Source organism: Canis lupus, chromosome 12, assembly GCF_003254725.2.
Source record: "Canis lupus dingo isolate Sandy chromosome 12, ASM325472v2, whole genome shotgun sequence".
In the NCBI taxonomy this organism is placed as follows: domain Eukaryota; kingdom Metazoa; phylum Chordata; class Mammalia; order Carnivora; family Canidae; genus Canis; species Canis lupus.
In genome coordinates, this window is record NC_064254.1 from 7,591,145 (window position 1) to 7,618,834 (window position 27,690).

Genomic DNA, 27,690 nt, shown 5'->3' on the forward strand with positions numbered 1-27,690 from the left:
TACATGCAATCCAGCCAAGACTCAGAGAGAGCTAGGTAATCTCACACTCCCCAACTCATAGTCTCTCTTCTTTTGTGAATATATTTGATATAATCTTTCCTCAATACATGATATTCACATCCTTCAAAATTAACCTCAAAATTCAGTTTCTTCATGAAAATATAGAAGGTTATTTTTGTAAACCATGTACTGGAGACCTTTCTAGCACCGATATACATTTTAACAAATAACATGGATAAAAAAAAAACAATGACTATATATGCAGGTCAATGCTGAATCGATCTCTTTTCATTATGCAGTCAGTGCCTTGACCCCATGAAACCATTTATAGAGTACCTACTGCATACTACATCATAGCCTGAGTACCATGCAAGAATAATAAAAGATCTGAATCCATACTCACTTCCAAGAAGTTGTAATTTTAGTATCAGAAGTAAGACAAAAAGACTCAAATGACATTGAAAAACAAAGGTAACATACAAATGTGCAAATTAACTAAATAATGCAAAGTGAACACTTACATGCTAAGGAAATGATGAATTTATATGTGCCCAGTGAAGTCCCTGGAAAACGTTTATTTAAAACATTGCTTAGAAAGTCAATAAACGATTATGAAGATAAATACCAAGTACAGGGTCACCTGGGTGGCGCAGTCAGTTGGGCAACTGACTCCTGGTTTCCACTCAGGTTGTGATCTCAGGATCGTGGGATTGAGCCCTGTGTTGGGCTTTGCGCTCAGCATAGAGTCTGCTTGAGACTCTCTCTACCTCTCCCTCTGCCCCTCCCCACTGCTCACTCTCTTTCTCTCTAAAATAAATAAGTATTTAAAGAAAAGAAAAGAAATACCAAGTATAAGACATCCTTAGATAATCAACTGAGACTCATTCTTAGGTTCATTTTTAACTTCAAAGTCCCCAACGTTTTACAAAAGGCAGAGTTTATAAAGTAATGTAGTGATATATGTTAAAGTGGTTATAAATCTTTGAAATTTTGTTTCTTAACTAATATGGGTATCAAGACTCTTCCCTTTTCCTGTTATCACTATCTCTAACATCACCTTTGCTGAATTTTTCTAGGCCAGAGTTGGGAACTGGCTATCCCAAGACAAAAACTAATACAGCCAACCTCTATGACACAAAAAAGTTACATCAGTAAGAGCAAGGCCACTCAGAAGAGGCAAAATCACAAAAGGGGAGTATAAATAATGCCCATTAATAAATAAGGGGAAGTATATTTTGTAAAAGCCAGCGATCATGACTGAGGGCACACATCTCCCTCCATACAGCGTGAGTTTTCGAGTGGGTAAAGCACACAGACTCTGTCATGGCTAGTATTATATTCATGATTTGTTCTGGGAGTCATGTTTCTCTTGTTTCAAATTAAATGCAAACACACAGTCCTTCTGTCCACATCAGATGCTTTGGTTGCTATGCTGCTTATTTTTCAATCCCATACAACCGTAATAGCCTGTGTCAATGCAGACTCAATCTCCTCCTCCAAGTTGGGGGCCCTCTGTCACTCTCAAAGAATCCCTAGGCAGCTCTGAGATACAAAATCTTCACTCAATTTCTCATCCCTCTCATTTTAATCCATTCAAAACTCCTCTGATAGAAAAGCAACTGCCAGACCTGCAATACTAAAGTATTTTAGTCTCTCTTTGGGGAAATGAAATTGATTTTCTTCATTTTCACACAAGAGAGTCCCTGGGTAACAATATTGTGTCCATTCATACCCATAATAATAATAAAAAAAATGTAGGCAACATTTCTTTACTGTACCAGAAGGCTGAAAGGTTTTGTGGAATTCCTTTGGAGGAGGTAAGAATTCATCCTGATGCTGCTCGATCATAAGTTTACTAAGTTAAAGGTTGTCTTCTGACTGAGAGAGTTAAGTGCTATGGGCCATCCCCATCTGCTCCAAATTAGCCACAGTAGGAGGTCAGCTAGGGTCATGGATGAGGTAGGGTCGGGAGGGAGTAAGAGTCCACACTGTCCCTGGTTTATGCCCAGCATATGCCTTTCCTTCTCCTCTTGCCACACTGGACTAAATGAACCAATCATTTTCTGCCTTTGATCTTTTGACTTTAAGGTAAGGAATACCTGAGAGAAATTTCCAAGGGGAAAATTGCCAGAGAAAAAAAACAAACCCAGCAGAATTTCAGGCACCTCGAACTATTTTCCCAACTCCCAAATTCATTAACAGTATAGGTTTTGCAGAATTTCAGAAGTTTAAAAGATGGCTTAAACCTAAAGGAAGACTATGAAATATGAGAACAGTAGCTCATCAACACTTTTTAAGAACAACCTTCCATGGGGCTACAATACATAACAACAATAAAAGCGAAATTGCTCTGGTTGAAGGGAGGCTGTGAGTCTGGGGCCCCACCAGCTCCACTTCCCCTGCTCCAAACCCAACCCACTAGAAATATTTACTCTGTCAAACTCCATTGATAAGCACTGACCTAGAAAAAGAACACAGATACTCAGAATGTGCAAACTAACATCCAAAAATCTCCTCTTGGCCTTGAGGACTACCAAAGGAGCTTAAAAACCATTTCCACTTTGCAGTGTTCTCTGTCCCTTCTCGTTCACTGCCTGTCTCCTGCATAAGTATGGCACAAAACACTGTGGATAAAACAGAATACACTCTAGAATTAAGATGTTTCAGTTTCCATATTTTCCCTAAGTTTTTAAAGTTGGGATGCATATGGTAACTGATATCCTGAAAAAGTCTTCTTCCTTAAGACAAAAAAAAAAAGTAGCCCGTTTCCCAAGGTCCAAATCTCCTTAAGTAAATAGCAAAATCATTAATTAACCATGAGAACTAACCGGCAGACACGGGCTGGAAAATACAACTTTTGCCAAGAACGACACAGATACTGCGAATGATCAATCACTCTGATCCAATCAAGTTCATCCATTGACACTTCAATGAAGTATGAATAAGACCTATGAATCAAAAGAAAAATGCAGAAAAAAGTACCATATTAAAATAACAAAACCAAGTTATACTTCAATAAAACATTAAAAGATACAAAAAATATAACTTACTAATTATATTTTCTGTATTACAAACTATCAAAACTTTCTGCATAACAATCAAATTCTGATAATAATAAAATCTGTATAGATCTTGCTATTGCAGTGTGCACCACAATGTACTGTAATTCTCTCTCCACAGGTCTGTATGCCTTATTAGATCACAAGCTGCTTAAAAACAAGGAGCATGCCATATTTATCTTCACATATTCAGGGCCTAGCACACTGTCTGGCACATACCCAGCATGCAAGATATTTGTTCCTTTTCAAACAGAGCCAGGATGGCTTGCTCCTACTATATTAGATTAATAAAGCCATAATAGAAGAGAGAACAGAAAATTGGTAAGTGGGAGATGGGCCTTCTCCTTCTACCTTCCCTAGTCTGGGTGCTCAGCTCTATTCTCTCAGGGAAGCCAACTCGGAATGGTTCCTCAGAAAGACCTGCTTATCTCCCTCCCAGTCTCCACCATCCCACACAAATATGCAGCCCAAAGAAAAATAAATGACATGGGTGAAGAGATAATACGTGTTTCTTCTGGGTACAACATAGAATTTGGCAGCTAATAATCTGGCAGTAATGAAAATAGCCTATCATTCCCTAGTCAGCTACCCTGGACCATTAGATGCTGGTCCCATCCTGAACAAATCTGTATTCCCCTGTCATAAGCCAAATTTAAATTTGAGATGCAGTTATTACTTGTACTGTAATATCAACAGGAACAATCTCAGAAGATTTAGACGACCATAAATGTCAGCCTGCAACCAACAGTTGTGACCAGAAAAGGTCAGCTTATTTTGTGTCATCCCCTCATTTTCTGCTGTCCCCTCACTCCATTCATTTTATCGCTCAGTCTCAAACAGGTTATAACCTTTTATTGAACCTCTCTGGGTTATCAGTAATGCAGGTTATAATTTTACAACACATGTCAGAATCTTTTGGGCTTAAGATTCTGAATTTTTCACCTTTGCTGAGAATGATAACTTCTGTGAGAAAAGAACTGCTACATGGTCAAGCTAAGTCCCCTGTGAATGTAATGCATATACTAAAGTAAAGCGGCCTATAAATATTTAACATCATGGAAATGGTAACTACTTTCGGTTTCAAACATACTAACATTTTCTTTTATTATCTTTATACTAATTTCACAATTAATTAAACAAATATATGTAAAGCTTTGAGAACAGTACCTACCACATAAAAGTAATGAAAGTGCTATATAAGTATTATTACTGTTATACTATTATTATTAGCCCAGAGACTCTTGGAAATCACATGTGGATTAGCTCCATTTTGCCAACTAAACATCATTTTATATCCAACAAGATACATATCAGGACATATATTCTTAATAAAGAAAAAACAGATGAAGATAACCTGGGAGCCTCAAACACCCATACCTATGGGAAATGCAAACTCCCTTCATGAAGCTTCCCTCATATTTGGTTCAAATGGCCGAAAAGGCCTGAGTGGTGGCCAGTGTGCAAGGAGAAATGCAGTACCACGCAAGGGTATCATTGCCAATACTACCAAGTCCTCCCAGCCCAGACTCAAAGAGGCGTGAGTAGGGCCTAGGAGACTCTATGCCAATTTCTGGGTATAGAGGGTTTAAGTTAATGATGGCAGTCATGAGAGACAATTTTTGGTCGCCCAACTGCTCTGGTACTTCTAAGCATCATGGATGAACCCTAGAAACTACAGTGGGGGAAGTGTCAGAGGTGCTGGATAGAAGGCAGAATCTTGAAGCCACTACAAAACAGAGTGGGTTCTGAGGCTGGAGCTCACCAAATCTTTTTCACAAACTTCCTATATTTGAGAATGATTATTCATCCACACAAGAAAAGAAAATTTTTCCTTCATCCATAGGATTAAATGCATCTAAAAAGTTATAGTATTCAAAAGTAAGTAATCAAGTAAATAAATATTGGTAACCCAGAAAGAATACTAAATAACAATTAAAAGTATATTTTAAAGGGATATTTTTTTAAAGTAGAATGTTCACAATGTATTAATTACAAAGTGAAGTTAGCCTTTATTTTGTAAAACTATGTGTGGTTTTACAGATTTCTGTTTTGTGTATGTGACTAGTTAAATACATATAGTTACATGTGCTAGTTAGATACATACTAGCTATATACAAAGGTTATTAATGGCCAGTGATTTACTAATGGTTTCATTCTTCGTCTTTGTGTTTTTCTATACTATGTTTTCCATGATAAACACATATTCATTACTTTTATAAGCAGAAAAAAAGCAAAAAAAAAAAATTTTTTTTAAGGATAATAGCCTTTAACTCTTCCCCCAGAACTAAACTTCAAAAGAAATAGCAAAACGATCCCAAGGAAATAAACCATCAAATCTGAAAAGCCAAAGAAGACGACCACAAAATTAGGCCAACTCAATCAAACATAATGTCATTTTCTGTCCAAGTCATGCTAATCACTCACCGGCTATCTCGGTCCCACAGGAGTATCCGAATGTGATTGATAATAGATGGCTGACCTAGCTTAATCTCAATGCCAGAACGGCAGTCATCATCAATCGGGTGCCTAGAAAATCCATGATCCAAATCATAATTTTGAGTATCACCGTCTAATAAGGCCGACTTCAGCTCCCCTTTTACAACCTGGGCTCCATACTTCATAGTTGCAATATTTTCTTCTGGTACTACAGTTAAAAACAGAGAAAGCAAGGTTAATGATTACTTAGTAATTATTCTGTATTGTTGGGAAGAACACAAAATTCTAGCATTCTAGTTGATTTTATCACGTGCATTTCATTTAAAAATGGCAGAGAGAAGTCTGTGGAGATACAAGATGTGGAATGTCTATGAGGATTAAGATACCACCCACAGTTTAAATTCAATGACACACCAAAGCCACAGAGTGCCTAAGACTAATGTTACTAAGAAAAAGTCGGTAATACTAGAAACAAAACAAGTACTAGGACAAACAAATCAGCTCTGACATGTTCACTCTATTAGTAGCCTTAATTTAATATCTACAGGACAAAAATGGCATATAAGATGACCTATAGCTGCCATCTGGAGTGAGCGCAACATAGAAAAGCAAAGCTGACAGGTCAGATCTCTGATAAAGCGGGGAGGGGCAAGATGGCAGAAGAGTAGGGTCCCCAGTCACCCGTCCCCACCAAATTACCTAGATCACCTTCAAATCATCCTGAAAATCTACGAATTCGGCCTGAGATTTAAAGAGAGACCAGCTGGAATGCTACAGTGAGAAGAGTTCGCGCTTGTATCAAGGTAGGAAGACGGGGAAAAAGAAATAAAGACACAAAAGGCCTCCAAGGGGGTGGGGCCCCGCGAGGAGCCGGGCTGAGGCCGGGGCGAGTGTCCCCAGGACAGGAGAGCCCCGTCCCGGAGGAGCAGGAGCTGCACCGACCTTCCCGGGCGGAAAGAGGCTCGCGGGGAGTTGGAGCAGGACCCAGGAGGGCGGGGATGCCCTCGGGCTCCCGGGGACACTAACAGGCACCTGCGCCCGGGAGAGTGTGCCGAGCTCCCTAAGGGCTGCAGCGCACGGCGGGACCCGGAGCAGCTCGGAGGGGCTCGGGGGCGGCTCCGCGGAGGGGGCTGCGGGACGGGAGCAGCTCGGGGGGCTCGGGGGCGGCTCCGCGGAGGGGGCTGCGGGACGGGAGCAGCTCGGGGGGCTCGGGGGCGGCTCCGCGGAGGGGGCTGCGGGGCGGGAGCAGCTCGGAGGGGGCTCGGGGGCGGCTTCGCGGAGGGGGCTGCGGGACGGGAGCAGCTCGGGGGGCTCGGGCAGAGGAAGAGGCTCCGTGTGGAGGGTGCTGCGCGGTTCCAGGAGCAGCTCGGAGGGGCTCGGGGGCGGCTCCGCGGAGGGGGCTGCGGGGCGGGAGCGCGAATCCAACAGCGCAGGCCCCGCGAGCACAGGGCGCCGGGACACAGCCCGGGATCCGGCCTCCCCCGGGACACGCAGAGGCTGGGAGGGCCCAGGACCCCAAGGACGCTCCTGCCCGGAGCCTCCAGGCCCTGCAAATGGAGGGCTCCCTAGTTACTGCGGCAGCTGACTCTAGGGCTCCAGAGCTGGCTGCCACCACTGCGGTTGTTCCTCCTGCGGCCTCACGGGGTAAACAACCCCCACTGAGCCCTGCACCAGGGAGGGGGCAGAGCAGCTCCCCCAAGTGCTCACACCTGAAAATCAGCACAACAGGCCCATCCCCCAGAAGACCAACGAGACGGACAAGTTCCAGGGGAAGCCAAGGGACTTAAAGTATACAGAATCAGAAGATACTCCCCCATGTTTTTGGGTTTTTTTTTCTTTTTGATTTGTTTGCTTCCCCCACCCTTTTTTTTTCCCTTTCTTTTTCTCTCTTTTTCTTCTCTTCTTCCTTTTTTCTTGTTTTTTTTCTCTTTTCTTTCCTTCTTTCTCTCCTCCCTTTTTCTCCTTCTCCCAATACAACTTGTTTTTGGCCACTCTGCACTGAGCAAAATGACTAGAAAGAAAACCTCACCTCAAAAGAAAGAATCAGAAACAGTCCTCTCTCCCACAGAGTTACAAAATCTGGATTACAATTCAATGTCAGAAAGCTAATTCAGAAGCACTATTATACAGCTACTGGTGGCTCTAGAAAAAAGCATAAAGGACTCAAGAGACTTCTTGACTGCAGAATTTAGATCCAATCAGGCAGAAATTAAAAATCAATTGAATGAGATGCAATCCAAACTAGAAGTCCTAACGACAAGGGTTAACGAGGTGGAAGAACGAGTAAGTGACATAGAAGACAAGTTGACAGCAAAGAGGGAAACTGAGGAAAAAAGAGACAAACAATTAAAAGACCATGAAGATAGATTAAGGGAAATAAACGACAGCCTGAGGAAGAAAAACCTACGTTTAACTGGGGTTCCCAAGGGTGCCGAAAAGACAGAGGGCCAGAATATGTATTTAAACAAATGATAGCTGAAAACTTTCCTAATCTGGGAAGGGAAACAGGCATTCAGATCCAGGAAATAGAGAGATCCCCCCACTAAAATCAATAAAAACCGTTCAACACCTCGACATCTAATAGTTAAGCTTGCAAATTCCAAAGATAAAGAGAAGATCCTTAAAGCAGCAAGAGACAAGAAATCCCTGACTTTTATGGGGAGGAGTATTAGGGTAACAGCAGACCTCTCCACAGAGACCTGGCAGGCCAGAAAGGGCTGGCAGGATATATTCAGGGTCCTAAATGAGAAGAACATGCAACCAAGAATATCCAGCAAGGCTCTCATTCAAAATGGAAGGAGAGATAAAGAGCTTCCAAGACAGGCAGGAACTGAAAGAATATGTGACCTCCAAACCAGCTCTGCAAAAAATTTTAGGGGGACTCTTAAAATTCCCCTTTAAGAAGAAGTTCAGTGGAACAATCCACAAAAACAAGGACTGAATAGATATCATGATGACACTAAACTCCTACCTTTCGATAGTAACTCTGAACGTGAACGGGCCTAATGACCCCATCAAAAGGCGCAGGGTTTCAGACTGGATAAAAAAGCAGGACCCATCTATTTGCTGTCTACAAGAGACTCATTTTAGACAGAAGAACACCTACAGCCTAAAAATAAAAGGTTGGGGAACCATTTACCATTCAAATGGTTCTCAAAAGAAAGCAGGGGTAGCCATCCTTATATCAGATAAACTAAAATTTACCTCGAAGACTGTAGTGAGAGATGAAGAGGGACACTATATCATACTTAAAGGATCTATCCAACAAGAGGACTTAACAATCCTCAATATATATGCCCTGAATGTGGGAGCTGCCAAATATATAAATAAATTAATAACCAAAGTGAAGAAATACTTAGATAATAATACACTTATACTTGGTGACTTCAATCTAGCTCTTTCTATACTCGATAGGTCTTCTAAACACAACATCTCCAAAGAAACGAGAGCTTTAAATGATACACTGGACCAGATGGATTTCACAGATATCTACAGAACTTTACATCCAAACTCAACTGAATACACATTCTTCTCAAGTGCACATGGAACTTTCTCCAGAATAGACCACATACTGGGTCACAAATCGGGTCTGAACCGATACCAAAAGATTGGGATCGTCGCCTGCATATTCTCAGACCATAATACCTTGAAATTAGAACTAAATCACAAGAAGTTTGGAAGGACCTCAAACACGTGGAGGTTAAGGACCATCCTGCTAAAAGATGAAAGGGTCAACCAGAAAATTAAGGAAGAATTAAAAAGATTCATGGAAACTAATGAGAATGAAGATACAGCCGTTCAAAATCTTTGGAATGCAGCAAAAGCAGTCCTAAGGGGGAAATACATCGCAATACAAGCAGCCATTCAAAAACTGGAAAGAACTCAAATACAAAAGCTAACCTTACACATAAAGGAGCTAGAGAAAAAACAGCAAATAGATCGTACACCCAGCAGAAGAAGAGAGTTAATAAAGATTCGAGCAGAACTCAACGAAATCGAGACCAGAAGAACTGTGGAACACATTAACAGAACCAGGAGTTGGTTCTTTGAAAGAATTAATAAGATAGATAAACCATTAGCCAGCCTTATTAAAAACAAAATAGAAAAGACTCAAATTAATAAAATCATGAATAAAAAAGGAGAGATCACTACCAACACCAAGGAAATACAAACGATTTTAAAAACATATTATGAGCAGTTATACACCAATAAATTAGGCAATCTAGAAGAAATGGACGCATTCCTGGAAAGCCACAAACTACCAAAACTGGAACAGGAAGAAATAGAAAACCTGAACAGGCCAATAACCAGGGAGGAAATTGAAGCAGTCATCAAATACCTCCGAAGACACAAAAGTCCAGGGCCAGATGGTTCCCCAGGGGAATTCTATCAAACGTTTAAAGAAGAAACCATACCTATTCTACTAAAGCTGTTTGGAAAGATAGAAAGAGATGGAGTACTTCCAAATTCGTTCTATGAGGCCAGCATCACCTTAATTCCAAAACCAGACAAAGACCCCACCAAAAAGGAGAATTACAGACCAATATCCCTGATGAACATGGATGCAAAAACTCTCAACAAGATACTGGCCAATAGGATCCATTAAGAAAATTATTCACCATGACCAAGTAGGATTTATCCCCGGGACACAAGACTGGTTCAACACTCGTAAAACAATCAATGTGATTCATCATATCAGCAGGAGAAAAACCAAGAACCATATGATCCTCTCATTAGATGCAGAGAAAGCATTTGACAAAATACAGCATCCATTCCTGATCAAAACTCTTCAGAGTATAGGGATAGAGGGAACATTCCTCAACATCTTAAAAGCCATCTATGAAAAGCCCACAGCAAATATCATTCTCAATGGGGAAGCACTGAGAGCCTTTCCCCTAATATTAGGAACAAGACAGGGATGTCTACTCTCACTACTGCTATTCAACATAGTACTGGAAGTCCTAGCCTCAGCAATCAGACAACAAAAAGACATTAAAGGCATTCAAATTGGCAAAGAAGTAGTCAAACTCTCCCTCTTCACCGATGACATGATACTCTACATAGAAAACCCAAAAGCCTCCACCCCAAGATTGCTAGAACTCATACAGCAATTTGGTAGCATGGCAGGATACAAAATCAATGCCCAGAAATCAATGGCATTTCTATACACTAACAATGAGACTGAAGAAAGAGAAATTAAGGAGTCCATCCCATTTACAATTGCACCCAAAAGCATAAGATACCTAGAAATAAACCTAACCAGAGGTAAAGGATCTATACCCTAAAAACTATAGAACACTTCTGAAAGAAATTGAGGAAGACACAAAGAGATAGAAAAATATTCCATGCTTCTGGATTGGCAGAATTAATATTGTGAAAATGTCAATGTTACCCAGGGCAATTTACACGTTTAATGCAATCCCTATCAAAATAACATGGACTTTCTTCAGAGAGTTAGAACAAATTATTTTAAGATTTGTGTGGAATCAGAAAAGACCCCGAATAGCCAGGGGAATTTTACAAAAGAAAACCATATCTGGGGGCATCACAATGCCAGATTTCAGGTTGTACTACAAAGCTGTGTACTACAAAGCATCATCAAGACAGTGTGGTATTGGCACAAAAACAGACACATAGATCAATGGAACAGAATAGAGAACCCAGAAGTGGACCCTGAACTTTATGGCCAACTAATATTCGATAAAGGAGGAAAGACTATCCATTGGAAGAAAGACAGTCTCTTCAATAAATGGTGCTGGGAAAAGTGGACATCCACATGCAGAAGAATGAAACTAGACCACTCTCTTGCACCATACACAAAGATAAACTCAAAATGGATGAAAGATCTAAATGTGAGACAAGATTCCATCAAAATCCTAGAGGAGAACACAGGCAACACCCTTTTTGAACTCGGCCACAGTAACTTCTTGCAAGATACATCCAGGAAGGCAAAAGAAACAAAAGCAAAAATGAACTATTGGGACTTCATCAAGATAAGAAGCTTTTGCACAGCAAAGGATACAGTCAACAAAACTAAAAGACAACCTACAGAATGGGAGAAGATATTTGCAAATGACGTATCAGATAAAGGGCTAGTTTCCAAGATCTATAAAGAACTTCTTAAACTCAACACCAAAGAAACAATCCAATCATGAAATGGGCAAAAGACATGAAGAGAAATCTCACAGAGGAAGACATAGACATGGCAACAAGCACATGAGAAAATGCTCCACATCACTTGCCATCAGGGAAATACAAATCAAAACCACAATGAGATACCACCTCACACCAGTGAGAATGGGGAAAATTAACAAGGCAGGAAACCACAAATGTTGGAGAGGATGCGGAGAAAAGGGAACCCTCTTACACTGTTGGTGGGAATGTGACCTGGTGCAGCCACTCTGGAAAACTGTGTGGAGGTTCCTCAAAGAGTTAAAAATAGACCTGCCCTACGACCCAGCAATTGCACTGTTGGGGATTTACCCCAAAGATTCAGATGCAATGAAACGCCGGGACACCTGCACCCCAATGTTTATAACAGCAATGTCCACAATAGCCAAACTGTGGAAGGAGCCTCGGTGTCCATCGAAAGATGAATGGATAAAGAAGATGTGGTTTATGTATACAATGGAATATTACTCAGCCATTAGAAACAACAGATACCCACCATTTGCTTCAATGTGGATGGAACTGGAGGGTATTATGCTGAGTGAAGTTAGTCAATCGGAGAAGGACAAACATTATATGGTCTCATTCATTTGCGGAATATACATAATAGTGAAAGGAAATATAAGGGAAGGGAGAAGAAATGTGTGGGAAACATCAGAAAGGGAGACAGAACATAAAGACTCCTAACTCTGGGAAACGAACTAGGGGTGGTGGAAGGGGAGGGGGGTGGGGGTGAATGGGTGACGGGCACGGAGGGGGGCACTTGACAGGATGAGCACTGGGTGTTATTCTGTATGTTGGTAAATTGAACACGAATAAAAAATAAATTTATTAAAAAAAAAGATCTCTGATAAAGCAACATAAGACACATTACAATACATATACTAGAGTTGCTGGACACGGACCATACACAGATAATACTCAAGAAGTTAATCTAGCTAAAAAACAATTTGTGTAAAAGGTGTATTTTTACTTCACTTGAGCATTTTTACAACTGAAAATTCAGTCTGTCATCAAAATCAATGTTATGGTTCTAATTAAACTCCTTCCCCCTTCCCACACTAGATTTATTAAGTGTCAATTGTTTCTGGAACTCTGAAGTCCTCCTTGCAAAGCTTGCTTCACAGATCTGGAGCCTGTCCTCTAGGTGCCAACGTTCTAACTGACACTCCCCGTGGAGGGACAGGTGGCAGCTTTAGCAGATGTGAAGAGCTTGACCTTCAGAGTCAGAGTTCAAATAGTGGCGACACCTTTAACCAGGCAAACCACTTTGGGGAAGTTATCTTCTCTGAACTTCAGTCTCTCAAGAGGGCAATCCCTAGCCCCAAGTGTTTTCGCTTATTTGTTGGAAGGGTTGAATGAGATGATACTTGCAAAGCACATAGTAAGCTCTAAAAAATAATTTATCAGAATGATTACAAAGTTATATACTAAAAAACACACAATAATAAGAGAACTAAGCAAGTTTACAGACTATAAATAAATGCTGAATTCTCACAGTACATATACATCTTGACTATGTGATCTGAATAGGGAACAGTGCAAGCTATAATAAGGCTCTTAGGGAAAAGGGGTAAGTAACTCATCACCGTATATTTCTTTGAAAATGTGGTTTTAAAAAAAATTTTTTTCAGGGATGCCTGGGTGGCTCAGTTGATTAAGTGTCTGACTTTTGATTTTAGCTCAGGTCGTGATCTCAGGGTTGTGAGATTGAGCCCTGCATCAGGCTCTGTGCTGGCCACAGAGCCTGCTTATGATTTTCTCTCTTTCCTGAACCCCTGGTCGCACACACACATGCTCGCGCTCTCTCTCTCTATATATATAATTATATATAATATAAATTATATTAAAATAATTATTTTAATATTATTTTATATTTTATATTATTTATATTAAAATAATAAAATTATATATTACATTGAAAATTATATATATATGATTTTCATTACATTGAAAATTTTATATATATATATATATATATTTATATAATTTTCAGATGAAGCCAGGTAAAGAGAGTGATAACAAAGATGACAATAATGCAGGTGACAAATGGGGGGTGCATGGGACTATTTAACTTGCAAAAGGCTAAGGCAACTCAGAAAAGAAAAAAGCAAATGAAACCTAGTCATGCTCAACCTCTTCTGCGTTTTTCATACAGGTTTATAACTTCCTGAGTTCTATTAGTTCATGGTAATCGTACATATTCTTCATATTTATTTCTCACTTATTTAACAAACCTTATTAATTCCTTTGATTTACTCCTTATAACTCTTTGCATGAAATACCATTATGTGTCCATTTCACAGATGGGGAAGTAAGGGCAGAGAAAAGCCAGACAGACTTTGGTTCCTAAGGTCACAGAGCCCGCCAGTGACAGAGCTATGATTAGAACTTGGCAGTCTGCCTCCAGGAGCCCTGCCTGCCACCTCTCTCATAAGGATTTTTGACGGGAAGACCATATTTATCCCTCTCTCTAATCCCTTCCCTGTAAGGTGGCCTAAGACTCAGAGGGAAAAAACAGAGTCTGATATATTGGGATCCCTGGGTGGCGCAGCAGTTTGGCGCCTGCCTTTGGCCCAGGGCGCAATCCTGGAGACCCGGGATCAAATCCCACGTCGGGCTCCCGGTGCATGGAGCCTGCTTCTCCCTCTGCCTGTGTCTCTGCCTCTCTCTCTCTCTCTCTGTGACTATCATAAATAATAAAATAAATAAAAATTAAAAAAAAAAACAGAGTCTGATATAGGATAAAAACAAACAAAGTTGTATTTAAAGTGAGAAGACTTGGGCTCCACCACCCACTGGCCCTGAGTGAGACCCCTCAGTGCCTTTGAATCAGAATCTGTTTTCTCATCTACAAATAATGCTATGTCCAACCCACCCACTGCATTACTGTAAATATCGTACCACAAATAATACATGCTACAGTACCCTGTAAGTATAAAGCATTCAGCCAAAAACCATTTACAGAGGATTCAATCTGTACCAGATACCATAGGAATCTATGAGAGAATGAAACAGAAATGGGTCCTGCCCTCCTGCAGCCTCCAATCTAGAGATGAAGCAGTTTATAAAGCAAACAAAAACTTCCAATTTGCACTTTTCAGTGTCAACAATGTGTACCCCTTGGTAAAAAGAGATCTGTTCCTTTATTGCTGGGTGTAAAATGTGGGGGTCTGAAGCCTGTTGTTGAAGACCACTGGAACCACCTCCAACAGTTCTGACACCATTAGTCAAGACCACGCCAAAAAGGGAGGAACTCAAGCTTTCAGAATTTAGAAAGTGTTGCTACTCTTTGATTTTCTCTAAATATAAGCTCCTTCATCTCTAAAATTTATCAAGCTCAGAATAAAACACTAGGCACAAAGGTTTCAAGTGACTATAACTAAAAGTCTAAAATAGAAATGAAATTGCTACAAGTCTAAAGTCTTCTTTTGAAGTTTATTTCAAGAGTGCTTGAGAACTTTTCTAACTATTCTTGATACAGATCCCCTGAAAGTATCTTTTACTTTAAAACGGGAAACATTTACACAAGTGGAAATTCTCTCATGGTGACCATAATCTGAATGTCTCATGGGATAAAAATCCAACTCCCAAGTATTTGTGCATGTGTGTATGTCTGCATGCATATGAAAAACCTATAGTTACATTTAAGAATAATTTAAGAAGAAAAGTGATCATGAGAAAATTCAAGTCATAGTAAAATACCTCAAACCACAAATATTCTTACCATCTATAATTTTATCAGTAGAGAAAAAGAGCTCTGAGCTCTCAAAGAATATAGGGTGTTAGGGATTAAACAACATAGCAGATAACAAAAGTTTTCCTTATGTTTGTAATTTTGGATGCATTTTACAAACATGAAAAAAATTAAGCTTTGAAGTTCCACAGCTAGGCAGAAACAAGCCAATTATTAGAAAAACAAAGAAAATGAATAAGACCTGCCGCTAGTGAAACAGTGCCAAAATCTGAGTGCTGCTAGGCTAATTATCTTGAGTTTTTCTTTAATTGTGTTATGTTCTTAATTATCCTTTACTGAACTTTCTAGTAGTTCTTTACTGAACTATCTTTACTGAACTATCTCAGCCTAAGATTACCATCTAGGCTGAGATAGTTGTCCACTCATGATGGGTAACATTTGGAGCCACACTCAGTTCTCTGCCCACTGCAATCTCTTTACCTAATTCTGTACCCCAAATCATTTTGTACTCCCCAACCTGACTTCCCTGAAAAACGTGTGGCTGCTCCCTTGTAACAAACACAGCATTACAAATGGCTTCCTTGACACTCCTGTCTTCCAACTCTCCCCATTATCTCCACTCTCCACAAGCTTCCTCTCCACACTTAACAGTACTGGTGCTCAAACACACCAAACACAAAACAGAAACAGACAATATTCCAGGCAGGAGACTCTATTGAAGAGCACTGGCCTCATGAGTCAGATCAGCACTTTGGTTCCAGCTCAGGCATTGATTTCACTCAGTAACTTTAGGCAAGTTACTTATAAAGATCACAGAATGAAAACTTCTAAGAGCTGAATGGAACCTTCATCCTATTTATTATTTAAAGAACAGAAAACTCCTAAGCTGTCTTCTGTGTGCTGGACTGCAGTGGACTCAGCCTCCAGCAGCTCATCATCTCATACAGACAAGTACATATCGGACATAAAATGCCTCCACTGAGGAATACTCAGGAGGGATTCCTTGTGAAGCCCCTAGTTTACCAATGAAGATACTATAAACTGTAGTTGGAGAGATAAATAAAATATAAGTCAAAAAGTTTTAAAGTATTAAAAGTTTCAGGGGTAGCTGGGTGGCTCAGTCGGTTGAGTAGCTGACTCTTGGCTTTGACTCAGGTCCCGAGCTCAAGCCCTGCACTGGGCTCCATGCTCAGCAGTAAGTCTGCTTGAGACTCTCTCTCCCTCTGCCCTTCCATTGGCTTGTGCTTCTTCTCTCTCTCTCAAATAAATAAATAAAATGTTTTAAAAAGTGAAATCTTGAGAATGGAAGTTGTGATATGCTCCCTGCTATAAACATGTGAAGAAATAATAAATTGTTACTTCCTCTTATTATTATTTCCTCAATAATAATTATGGTCCTCTTTCCTAAAGTCTAGAATCTTAGACACGCACAAGTCATCTGGGTGGCTCAGGGGTTGAGCATCTGTCTTTGGCTCAGGGCGTGATCCTGGGGTACGGGATCAAGTTCGACATCAGGCTTCCCACAGGGAGCCTGATTCTACCTCTGCCTATTTCTCTGCCTCTCTCTCTGTGTCTCTCATGAATAAATAAATAAAATCTTTTAAAAATATAAAGTAAAATAAAATCTGAGACACACAAAAGTAGTATAATCCAGTCTGATCAGAAAAACCACTTTCAAGGCAGAAATAATACCTCAATAGTTATGACAAACTAAGCATTAAGGGAATGGTTTGAGTGCAGGTAGTTAAAATATTCTAAGGAAAAAAAATAATTTCATTAAGAGATAATTCCTTTCCCCAGGTGTGTGTACAAAACTAGCCAAAACCATCTCCCCAGAAAGACTAATCATAACTGTTAAGTTAAAAAATAACCTTTGTGGGTGGTGGTGCCTGGGTGGCTCTGCAGTTCAGCTGCCTTCTGCTCAGGGCTTGATCCTGGGATCCTGGGACTGAGTTATGCATTAGGCTCCCCACAGGGAGCCTGCTTCTCCCTCTGCCTCTGTGTCTCTCTGCCTCTTGGTGTCTCTCATGAATAAATAAATAAAATCTTTAAAAAATATATCCTTCGGATCCCCCTTTTTTTCTGCTCAGGGCTTGATCCTGGGATCCTGGGACTGAGTTATGCATTAGGCTCCCCACAGGGAGCCTGCTTCTCCCTCTGCCTCTGTGTCTCTGCCTCTTTCTTGGTGTCTCTCATGAATAAATAAATAAATAAAATCTTTAAAAAATATATCCTTTGGATCCCCCCCTTTTTTTTTAAGGAGGAGAAACATTGCTGTAATTTGGTTAAAATCCTCAGGATATGCAGCTCTGAGAATTGAACCCCCAACTACCAATACTAATCAACTCAAAAGAAAAAGCATTAGTATCTGTGCAGTCCCCAGTCCAGGAGAGAACCTCTCCACAATTCATGAAAAGTCCCAAAGACTATAGCTATAAAGCTATATATATATAAAGCTATATATAGCTATAAAGCTATACCCAGGGGAGAACAAACAAATTTGGTCAACAGTTTCAAAATAAGCATAACTATCCTTCCAGAACACTCTAGGAAGACTTCTGAAATTTTATTTTTTTAAGATTTTATTTATTTATTTGTGAGACAGGGAGAGAGGGAGGGAGGGAGGGAAGGAGGGGGGGGGATCGAGCAAGCAAGCATGAACAGGGGGAGAGGAAGGGCCAGAGGGAGAGGGTAAAGTAGACCCGGCTGAGCAGGGAGCTAGAGCTGAATGCAGGGCTCAATCCCAGGACCCTGAGATCATGACCTGAGGGGAAGGCAGACACTTCATGGACTAAGCCACCCAGGCGCCTCAACTTCTAAAGTTTTAGACTATGTTTTCTTAACAGTGAAGAAATGTAATAAAAGAAAATAATGGTATATTTGGATAACATTTACTTAGAGAATAACCTATTTTTTAAGGAGCTTATAGGAAAGTGATATGCATCCTTGGTGTTAATATTGCTGATTTTGCTGTCCATATAGGTAAAAAGTCAGAAAACCAGCCTGTTGTTTAATCATTTCTCAAGTTTAGAAGTTAGATAAAGATTCCCAAATATCTGTATAATTTCTTCCTCAAGATCCCACTGATTTATCCCAAATGAAAAATTTAACAGGGATCCCTGGGTGGCGCAGCGGTTTAGCGCCTGCCTTTGCCCCAGGGCGCGATCCTGGAGACCCGGGATCGGGTCCCACGTCGGGCTCCCGGTGCATGGAGCCTGCTTCTCCCTCTGCCTGTGTCTCTGCCTCTCTTTCTCTCTGTGACTATCATAAAAAAAAAAAAAAAAAAAAAGAAAAATTTAACATTTATAAGTAATAATTATGTAAATATATCATCCAGAACTGAGTGTGCCTCAGCTTATTGAGTACTCCCTTTCACAGTAGTCTCATGGCTTCATTATAACCCAAGTCTGACACCTACATTGACCAGCTGGTCAATTCTAAGCTACCACCAACTATGTAAAGTGTCCAAAGCATCTCCTCAGTCCTGCAAAAGTGTCCCAAGCCTATCCCTGTAATGAATTTAGTAGTTATAGGGCCCTACCAACACCTCAAATCAAAGCTAGGGCAACAAGGGAGAAAAAGGAACTTATATGAGAGGATCAGACAATGATGACTTAGAAATTCTAAAATACAATTTTACTCATCTTGTTACTTCTCCCCCCTCCACTGTCCCACTCTTTATCCAAGACTACCCTCAACTAGGACCCCTCTCTAGCACCTCTGGTCTCCTCCCAGACCTCTCTCGAGCTGTTCCTCTAGCTGTCATAGTATTTCTCTACTGCCTTTCATTCTAATTCACACACATGCTTCTATGACCAATGCAGTAATTCCTACAGACTGACAGAGGTGAGGAAGAACACAAATAATGATAACAATGGTTTCCTAGATTGAGTTTACAGACATTATTTGCATACATTATTTAAATTCTCATAAAATATTAGGAAACTTGATGGGGACTTTTTAGTAGGACTAAAAGTATAATTCCTTATGGAACTTAATATCAAGTCACACAACTAGCAAGTGACTCATTCAGGATTTGAGGTCAAACTTCTTTAGTTCCAAAACCAATACTTTTTCTTCTATATCCAGTGAAAAGAAGGGTTATAGAAGCCAACTGAGGAGAGAACTTCTATACAGAGAAGGTGGTCACTGGTATCTAAGGATGCTGAAAGATCAGAAAATGAGGACTGAGAGAAAACTTTGGCATATAAATTATGGTCGGTTGGTGAGTTGTCTGAGCAGAAGCTTGGGTAAACAGGGAGTTAGGCATCGGTTTGAAAAGATAGTAAATACAATGCATTGACCATCCAGTGTGTGAATTAGAATGAAAAGCAGTAGAGAAATAATATGGCAGCTAGAGGGAACAGCTCGAGAGAGGTCTGGGAGGAGACCAGAGGTGCTAGAGAGGGGTCCTAGTTGAGGGTAGTCTTGGATAAAGAGTGGGACAGTGGAGGGGGGAGAAGTAACAAGATGAGTAAACTTGTATTTTAGAATTTCTAAGTCATCATTGTCTGATCCTCTCATATAAGTTCCTTTTTCTCCCTTGTTGCCCTAGCTTTGATTTGAGGTGTTGGCAGGGCCCTATAACTAAATTCATTACAGGGATAGGCTTGGGATATTTTTGCAGGAGTGAGGAAATGCTTTGAAAAGAAATCTAGGGGGAAAAAAAAGAAGAAAAGAAAAGAAAAGAAAAAAAGAAAAGAAAAGAAAAGAAAAGAAAAGAAAAGAAAAGAAAAGAAAAGAAAAGAAAAGAAAAGAAATCTAGGGATGCCTGGGTAGCTCAGCGGTTTGGCACCTGCCTTTAGCCCAGGGCATGATCCTGGACACCTGGGATCGAGTCCCACATTGGACTCCCTGCATGAAGCCTGCTTTCTCTCTCTGCCTGTGTCTCTGCCTCTCTCTCTCTGTGTCTCTTGAGAATAAATAAAATCTTTTAAAAAAAAAAGAAAGAAAAGAAATCTAAATCTGATGAGTCAGAAGAGAAATCCAGACTAAGGACACCTACTTAAGATCAATCAGTATTTAAGAGAATGTCTGAGCATGGTCAAGGAAAAGATGACTCAGGGAAATGACTAACATGAGACAGGACTTAGTACTTAGATGTTCCAGAAACCCTCAAACTCAGTCTTAAATTAAGCTCAGCATCTTCAGAACTACTACATTTCATTAATTCTAAGATACATATTTTTTTTCAAATTTTAACATTTCTGAAACTGGGATACAGACATGATGGTGTGTTATGATTTAACTGGCAATACTGTTTCCTTTCTTAGTGGCAAATAAAACAATGGCACTTGAGAACTTCCGGTTTCTTGGATTTGAAAAAATAAGGTAACTTCCTCCTAAACTAATTCTTAAATTTAAATCCCATAAATCATCAAGATCTAATTTTCAGAATAATATCTCCCTTATACATATGTACTTTCCCTTTTCCCTACTGCCAATCTAGTTTACGGTTATATCAACTTTGTACAGATCAAACACCCTCCTCACTGGTCTCCCCAAACCAGTTTTCCTTATTCCAAATCATCAAGCGTAGCACCATAGATCAAACTTTCAAGACCATCATCAGACTCACACATCTCTCACTTTTGAAAATCAGCTTCTCATTGTGCATCAGCAAAATCCCAAGCTGGTTAGAAGACTTCCACGATTTTGCCTGAGCTGACCTTTATATACATTGTTTATCAAGGTGAGCCCCTCTGCTCTCATCCACTTCTTCTGTTCCCAGGCCTTTGAACGCACTACCTTGTCTGTCAAACGCAACCAGTCCTCCCCTTGAAACACACTCCACCCTGAAGACCCTCATATCTAAGGCCAGGATTCACCTCAGGCTTCCTGATCTCCATGAAATCTCCCTCAGTTCTTCCAAGCTGTATCCTCCTTCGAAATTCATAGCATGCGTTCACCTTAAACATGGTCCTACTTAACTTTTCACGGGAGTAGGTCTTATTTCCACAAGTATATTAAAAGGATCAGAGGAGACTGTATTTTGTATTTATGCAGTGTAGTGTGGTGGTTCATTACACAGCCTAGCTACACAGGTCTGCTTCTCTGCTCAGAATCTTTCTGTGTAATCTCTCTGTGATTCAGTTTCCTCATTGTAAAAATAAGTTGTTGTGAGAATTAAGTGATCATGTAGAACTGTTACTGATAATATAAACACTTTATAAATACTTCCTAACTGCCATTGTTTTTATCAATAAGAACAATCACGTAAGTGTTGGATATGTAACACAAGTGGTAACTATTACTATCATTTAGAATCTCCACGTCACAGTACGGAATGGGAACAGAGCATGGACTCAAGGCTAATTGGATGGAGGAAGGCAGGAAAGGTCTTAGCATGAGAAGAAGCTTTTCAGCAGAGTGTCTATTTCTGATATTCTAGGACACAGCTGAATAAATCTGTCTAGGCCTGGCAAGAAATACCGATGCTGGGGTCTATGAAGACTCAACGGTCTCTGAGGGAATTAAGAGGAAAACAAGAGGAAGCAGAGCTCTATGTTCTTAGACCCACACATATCACATACACCTGCAACTAGAGTTTTGTAGCTCATTTTGTAGCTGAGACTGTCAGGCGAGGGAGAAAACTTTTCCTGAGATTAGGGTAAACAGGTACTTACTGAGCATGCCTCTGTAATTGAGGTCCATATCCCGGCTCTCTGATCGAACTTTAATAGCATCCAGAATAGCATCAGGAGACAACAGTCCTGAAGGCCTCACAACGTTCAGCAGTTCAGTGAGGCTCATCAGAGGCAAACGCACAGCCTGCATGATTTCAGCATGATTCTCCTTTGAATTGTGCTTACACCAATTTAACAAGGCTAGAAAAATATCTTTCTCAGGAGCTGCAAATGAATCTCTTAATACGATGTTTAAAAGTGCTGTCTGAAAAGGATAAAAAAAATCCATTTATTATGGAGCTCAGCCATATATCCAATCAATCAGCAAAACCTCACAGAACTGCAAGTATCACTTATATCTCAACAACTCTTTGACCATCTTCTTTCTTTAATCTTTGTGCCATATACTCTCTTGCCCACCAGGGCTCCATGAATAGCCATGGGCATCTTGTACCACTACATCAAATGTCTAGTCTTTCTAACATATCTGCACCTATCTTCAATAAAACAAGAAGAAAAATGGCAACATGAGGAGCTGTCATTCCATGCAGGTTCTTCAGGAGAGTTTAAATTTATAAGTCAGTAGGATACATTCAGTATTTAAAGTTCGAAATCTTTTGTTTCACAATATTATTGCACTCCCATATTTTTGATCTCAGATTTCTAGACTCATCTCCAGTAACACTGGTGCAAACCTCAAAGACCCTTGCTTCCAAAAAATTAAGTAGGATAGTAAAAATCATGGTTTACACTCAAGCCAAAATATGTAGCTTTTCAAATAGGTTTTTTTCATTTGAAATATTCAGGTCCTAGGAGGAACACAAAAAGGGAAAGAAGAGACCAGAGTTCAGAGAGAGATCTAAGGAAAAGAGTTTATTTTTGAGCCAGCTGGCAGCAGTGGGAGTGGTGGGGGTGGGTGGGAGAGGATGACTTAAAATGACAGCCTCTCGTATAAGTTCCTTTTTCTCCCTTGTTGCCCTAGCTCTGATTTGAGGTATTGGTAGGGCCAATGACACAGGAAATATCCTGTATGAATTTTCTCTCTCATAATAACAAATTATTAGTTGCATCTCTCTGTGGGAGAAATACAAAATGAAAAAATAGTATGCAACACCACAAAAAACCTGACAGTCATCACTTTGAAAACACCCACTCTGCAGCACAGCCTCTTTTAGACATAGAACCAATTTACCTCTCTGTTATATGATCTACATAGTCTTAGTAGCTGGAGGCAGATAGCTAGACAGATGACCCCTTCCAGATCAAGGATTTTTATTTTTTAATTTTTAGTCTATGGCTCTTCTCCTACTGCACAGATCTAAATAACACGATGCATGCCTGTACTTGCAGATGATGACACACCTTAGAAAGGGAAAGGAAGCCTTCACTTGAGAGCACCTCCTGAGCATTTCTGTCCATAAACATGCAGCACATGCAAGTTAACTTGGGAAGTGAGTAGAGGCTGGCAACATCAAAAGTCATGCAGACATTCTGAATGTTAAGTATGGTGCAGAGATACTCAGAGGTAGAATCCTCCAGCTCTGGAAATCCATATTTATGAGCCAGGCTCAAAAAGTCCAGCAACACCTCCTCCTTCTCATCTGTCAGCGTTGCCCGCCCAGTGTAGATGTATTTAAGCAGCATTGTGAATGCTTCTGCAGTGGTATCTTGGAGAGGGATTTCTGCTTCAGGTTGTGATTCTCTCATTCCACCATACAGTAATGCTCTACACATCAGAGAAGAAATGCATGAGGAAAACCTCAAATAAGAGTTGCTACAATATTATGAAATCATGGTTATCAGCATTATGCAAACATAAATTTGTTTAATGACACAAAGATTCAGGTGAAGAAATGCACAGTAATCATTTAAATAATTCTCTAAAGAAAAAGAAATGGTTTATAAACTATTTTGGATTAATTCTATCAACAATTGGGCTGATGAAATATACTGAGAATTCAAATAGGTAATAGACATTCATTAAATAGAAAGATGAAAGAGCTCTTGCAAAATCCATATAAACATATTAAAGGTCAACAAGGTTTAAAAAGTAAAACTCTGTAGGAAAAAACATAATCAGATAAAAACAATTACACACAATCAGGTGCCATTCTCCCCTGTCAGACTGACAGAAATTAAAAACCCTGTTAACTATTCAGTGCTGCAAAAGCAATGAAATAACAGGTTCTCCCATGCACTGCTTTGAGTCTATAAATAGGCACCCCTTTAGGCAAAGTAATTTAAGTAATTTCTATTCAAATCTAAAACGGGCATGTCCTTCAACTCAGTAATCTCACTGTTAGGACTCAATTCTAGAGAAAAAATACAGCAAAGTAAAGATACACAGCAAAGTAAAGATACATGTATAAGAATATAGAGTGAAACAATGGAAACACTGAACGAAAATCTTAAATGTCCATCAACAACAGAAACATAGTTAAGAAACTGTGAGATACACTTCTGTGCAGCCATTACAGAGATTAAGTAGCTCAAAATATACAGTCTTAGAAAGATAACCAGGATATAGTATATAGTCAAGTTGCAGACCTGTATGTGTTGCATGGGAAAAAGTATATACCATGTACTTATACATGTACCTACATAGGTGTATAGAGATATATCTATTTACATTGAGAAAAATTGGGGGAAATTCATCTTATACTGTTAACAGAGGTTGTCTTTGGGAAGTGTGATTAGAGGGCTGGGAGGGAAGGACTGCCATTTGTTACTTTATAAATTAAATATAAAATTGGGGATGGGATCATGGGTGATTTGGCTTGTTTGTTTTTTTTTCCTGTCTTTTCAGTAATTTCTCAGATTAAAAAAGAATCCTATTATTGCTTAACTGATCATCTAAAAAATGAAAACTAGACAATCCAGCCAGGTAATGAATTTGAATTTCTACCTTTATTACTGTCAAAGGAATAATATGAACCAATTAATAAGCCTCTATTCCATCAGGAAAGAAAAGAGGACAAGGGAGGAATACAGAAAAGGAAGCATAAAAGGCAGAAAGAAAATGTGTAAAAGTGAAAATAAGAGAATAAGGGGGGAAAAAAGAGATTCCCCCTGCTTCTAAGATTGTCATAGTAGGACTAGCATTTCAAGGATTCCCTCCATACCTATTGGAATTCCTCCCCACTCTCCTCCAGGCCTTAGCATTTCTGCTTGCCTCAGGGAAATAGTAGAAACCATCTAAGAAGAGATCCATGGATATTCTGAGCATATTTCTTCACTGGGTTATACTGTGCCCCAGAACACTCTTGAAGGTTTTCATTAATCCAGAGAACATGGCTCTAAAATTAATAGATTAAAAAATACTTTTCTAGAAAGATCTCGCCAAGATTTACTACTCCTGCAGTGTGGTCCTTGGTACTCATGTAAATTCTCAATGCTTTAAAAGTAGTTTTGATGAGGCTCCCTTGGAACACTAAATATGAACCCCCAAATTGTGAAAAATTCCCTCTATACAGTTAGTTGTCCTTATCTTAACTGACAGGCTCTAAGACAACAATGAGAGAAGCTTCTCCTAATTTTCCTTTGCAATATGGACAGTGCCAGCAATGAGAATCTAAGACAGTATTACCAATGACTCCGACATGAGCCTTGTGAGCCATCATATATTATAAATGCTCGATATCTACAGAGACACCAAGAACAAATTCAGTAAGTGAAGGGAGTATAGTCCATTCACTCAATATGATCTTCCAATTTCTAAAAGCAGGTGAGTTTCTTTTAAGAATACACTGATCATCTAAAAGATATCCACACACAGTTGTATTGAATTATTTTTGGAGGAGCAAAGATATATAATATTAACAAATATTAAACATAAGGTTGAAAAGTTCTGACTTGATAAGGAATGGTCTCTAAAACACTTTAACAATAATGAGTGAAGCAAAAGTAAGAAAAGGAAAACACAAAAAGAAAAGTGTGCAGAGGACAAAGGCAGGTAACTAATAACGACCAGATCAAGGCCAGCTGCGTGAGTCAAGCTGGTCACTATCAAGGGGCATAGGAAAGTATCACTGAGCACTCTTAAAAGACTCCTCTCTTTCCAAAGCTCCTGGCTTCATCTACAGTGGCATTTTATATGTACAAGATGAGATGTCCTAAAAATGTTTAAAATGTACTAAAAGAATTCTAGCTGAATAGTAAATATTTCCGAGAGAATTAAACCCACTAGACAATGTATGTGACTCCAGATATTGTTTTATTGACTTGCTTAATTCTGGTTGTGAAAATCATACTGTAGTTTTCACTAGAAGGTAAGTGAAATTTTCTCTAAGCCACTGGCACCTCAGTTTTTAGATATGAGTTTCCCAGGTCAATCCATGATTTTGTGGATAGAGACTCTATGGATTTATCAAGGATAAGTTATCATTCAGTCAATAATTCAGTGATCATTCCCTTTTTACAAATATTGGGTAAAATGTAGAGTAATTAGAGATTAGTTTAATAACCAGGGTTTCATAACCCTGGAAGTTAAAGATTTGAATGACAAACAATAGCTGCATATAAGTGGGATTTTTCTTTTTTACATTAGTACATAGTTTGACTTAGTTTACTTAGTTTTACTTCTATGTAACTAAAATGAAGTTTCTTCTATGTAACTAAAATGAAGTTTCAGTAAATACTTAAATTTCCTTTAATTTGGGGTTGCCAAACTGCCATCTCAGAAGAGAGATCCATTGGGTTACCTACAGGTCCTGGGCCTCAGTGGTCTGAAACTAACAGGTATACATGTTCATTAGCGACAGGAAGCCTAACAGCCAGTAAATCAGCTTAAATTCCATCAGTCATCAGCTGTGAGAAGCAGATGAGGTCCACAAAGACTCAGCCTGAGAGATATGCTTGAGACTCTGAAAAAGGGTTGATGAGGGACAGTGGAGTATGGGAAGCCTTCTTATCCTCTGGTTCTCAGATGGCTCCTGAAGGAAAAGGTGTTGTTGTTTGTTGTTGTTTTTTAAACTAACAAAAAGTCCACAAAGATGGAATTCTTATAGAAGTTGAATTCAAAGTTTGCAAGTTTCATTATGCTTTGTTACATATTCTTCATAGAGGAGAAAATACCAGTGTTTTCCACAAGTTACTTGAATCTTCAAAAGTATACACTTACCGAAAATACTGGCACCTCGCTGCTAAAATTACCCTGTGGGCAGGAAAACGTTTCTTTTCCACAACAAATGTGACATCACCATACTCCTCCCCAATCAGCAAGGCACCAATATGTTCAGACAAAATGTGCACATGGTCAATTTCCCCCACTGCAGTAAAGGGGCGAAGAGGGTGGCTGTTGCTCATCTTGTAGAATAGGTGATAGTCGTTGATCTGTTATGTAAAGAAGGGATAAGAATTAGTGAGGGGAGGGCAGTACACTGAGAAAATCACATACCATAAACATAGCTAAGAATTTAAAGTACTTTCAAACAAATCACATGAGAGAGATTTCATCATTACTGGTATTTCTATCAACCAATTTATTCTGGGAAGCAATTCAGCCTGACTCCATGAACTACAGTGCTACCTTCAGTGTTTTATCCCACTAGAAAAACAAAAATGCCAAGAAACAGCACTTGGAGCCATCATATTCTAGAACTGTGAAAAAAAAAAATCAACAACCAGAACTCCTTTTGTAGCACATATCTATTTAATGAAGTTGGGTACAACTAACTGTACCCAGAAGGAGAGTCATTTGGACATA

At 39.6% G+C, this 27,690-nt stretch overlaps 1 protein-coding gene across 6 annotated transcripts in view; it reads right to left on the reverse strand.

Moving 5' to 3' along the window:
* Positions 1-27,690, reverse strand: part of BTBD9 (BTB domain containing 9) — a 409,006-nt gene that overhangs the window by 343,718 nt on the left and 37,598 nt on the right. For 5 of the 6 annotated variants that reach the window (XM_025418641.3, XM_025418644.3, XM_025418642.3 and 2 more), the window contains 5 exons: positions 27,106-27,317; positions 23,349-23,712; positions 21,987-22,251; positions 5,484-5,703; positions 2,829-2,948 (listed from right to left, as the gene is read on the reverse strand). In XM_025418641.3, coding sequence (XP_025274426.1) covers positions 2,829-2,948; positions 5,484-5,703; positions 21,987-22,251; positions 23,349-23,712; positions 27,106-27,290 — 1,154 coding nt within the window. In that variant the 5' untranslated portion in view covers positions 27,291-27,317. The remainder of the gene's footprint in view (positions 1-2,828; positions 2,949-5,483; positions 5,704-21,986; positions 22,252-23,348; positions 23,713-27,105; positions 27,318-27,690) is intronic. The other variant, XM_049092559.1, reaches the window with a different exon arrangement.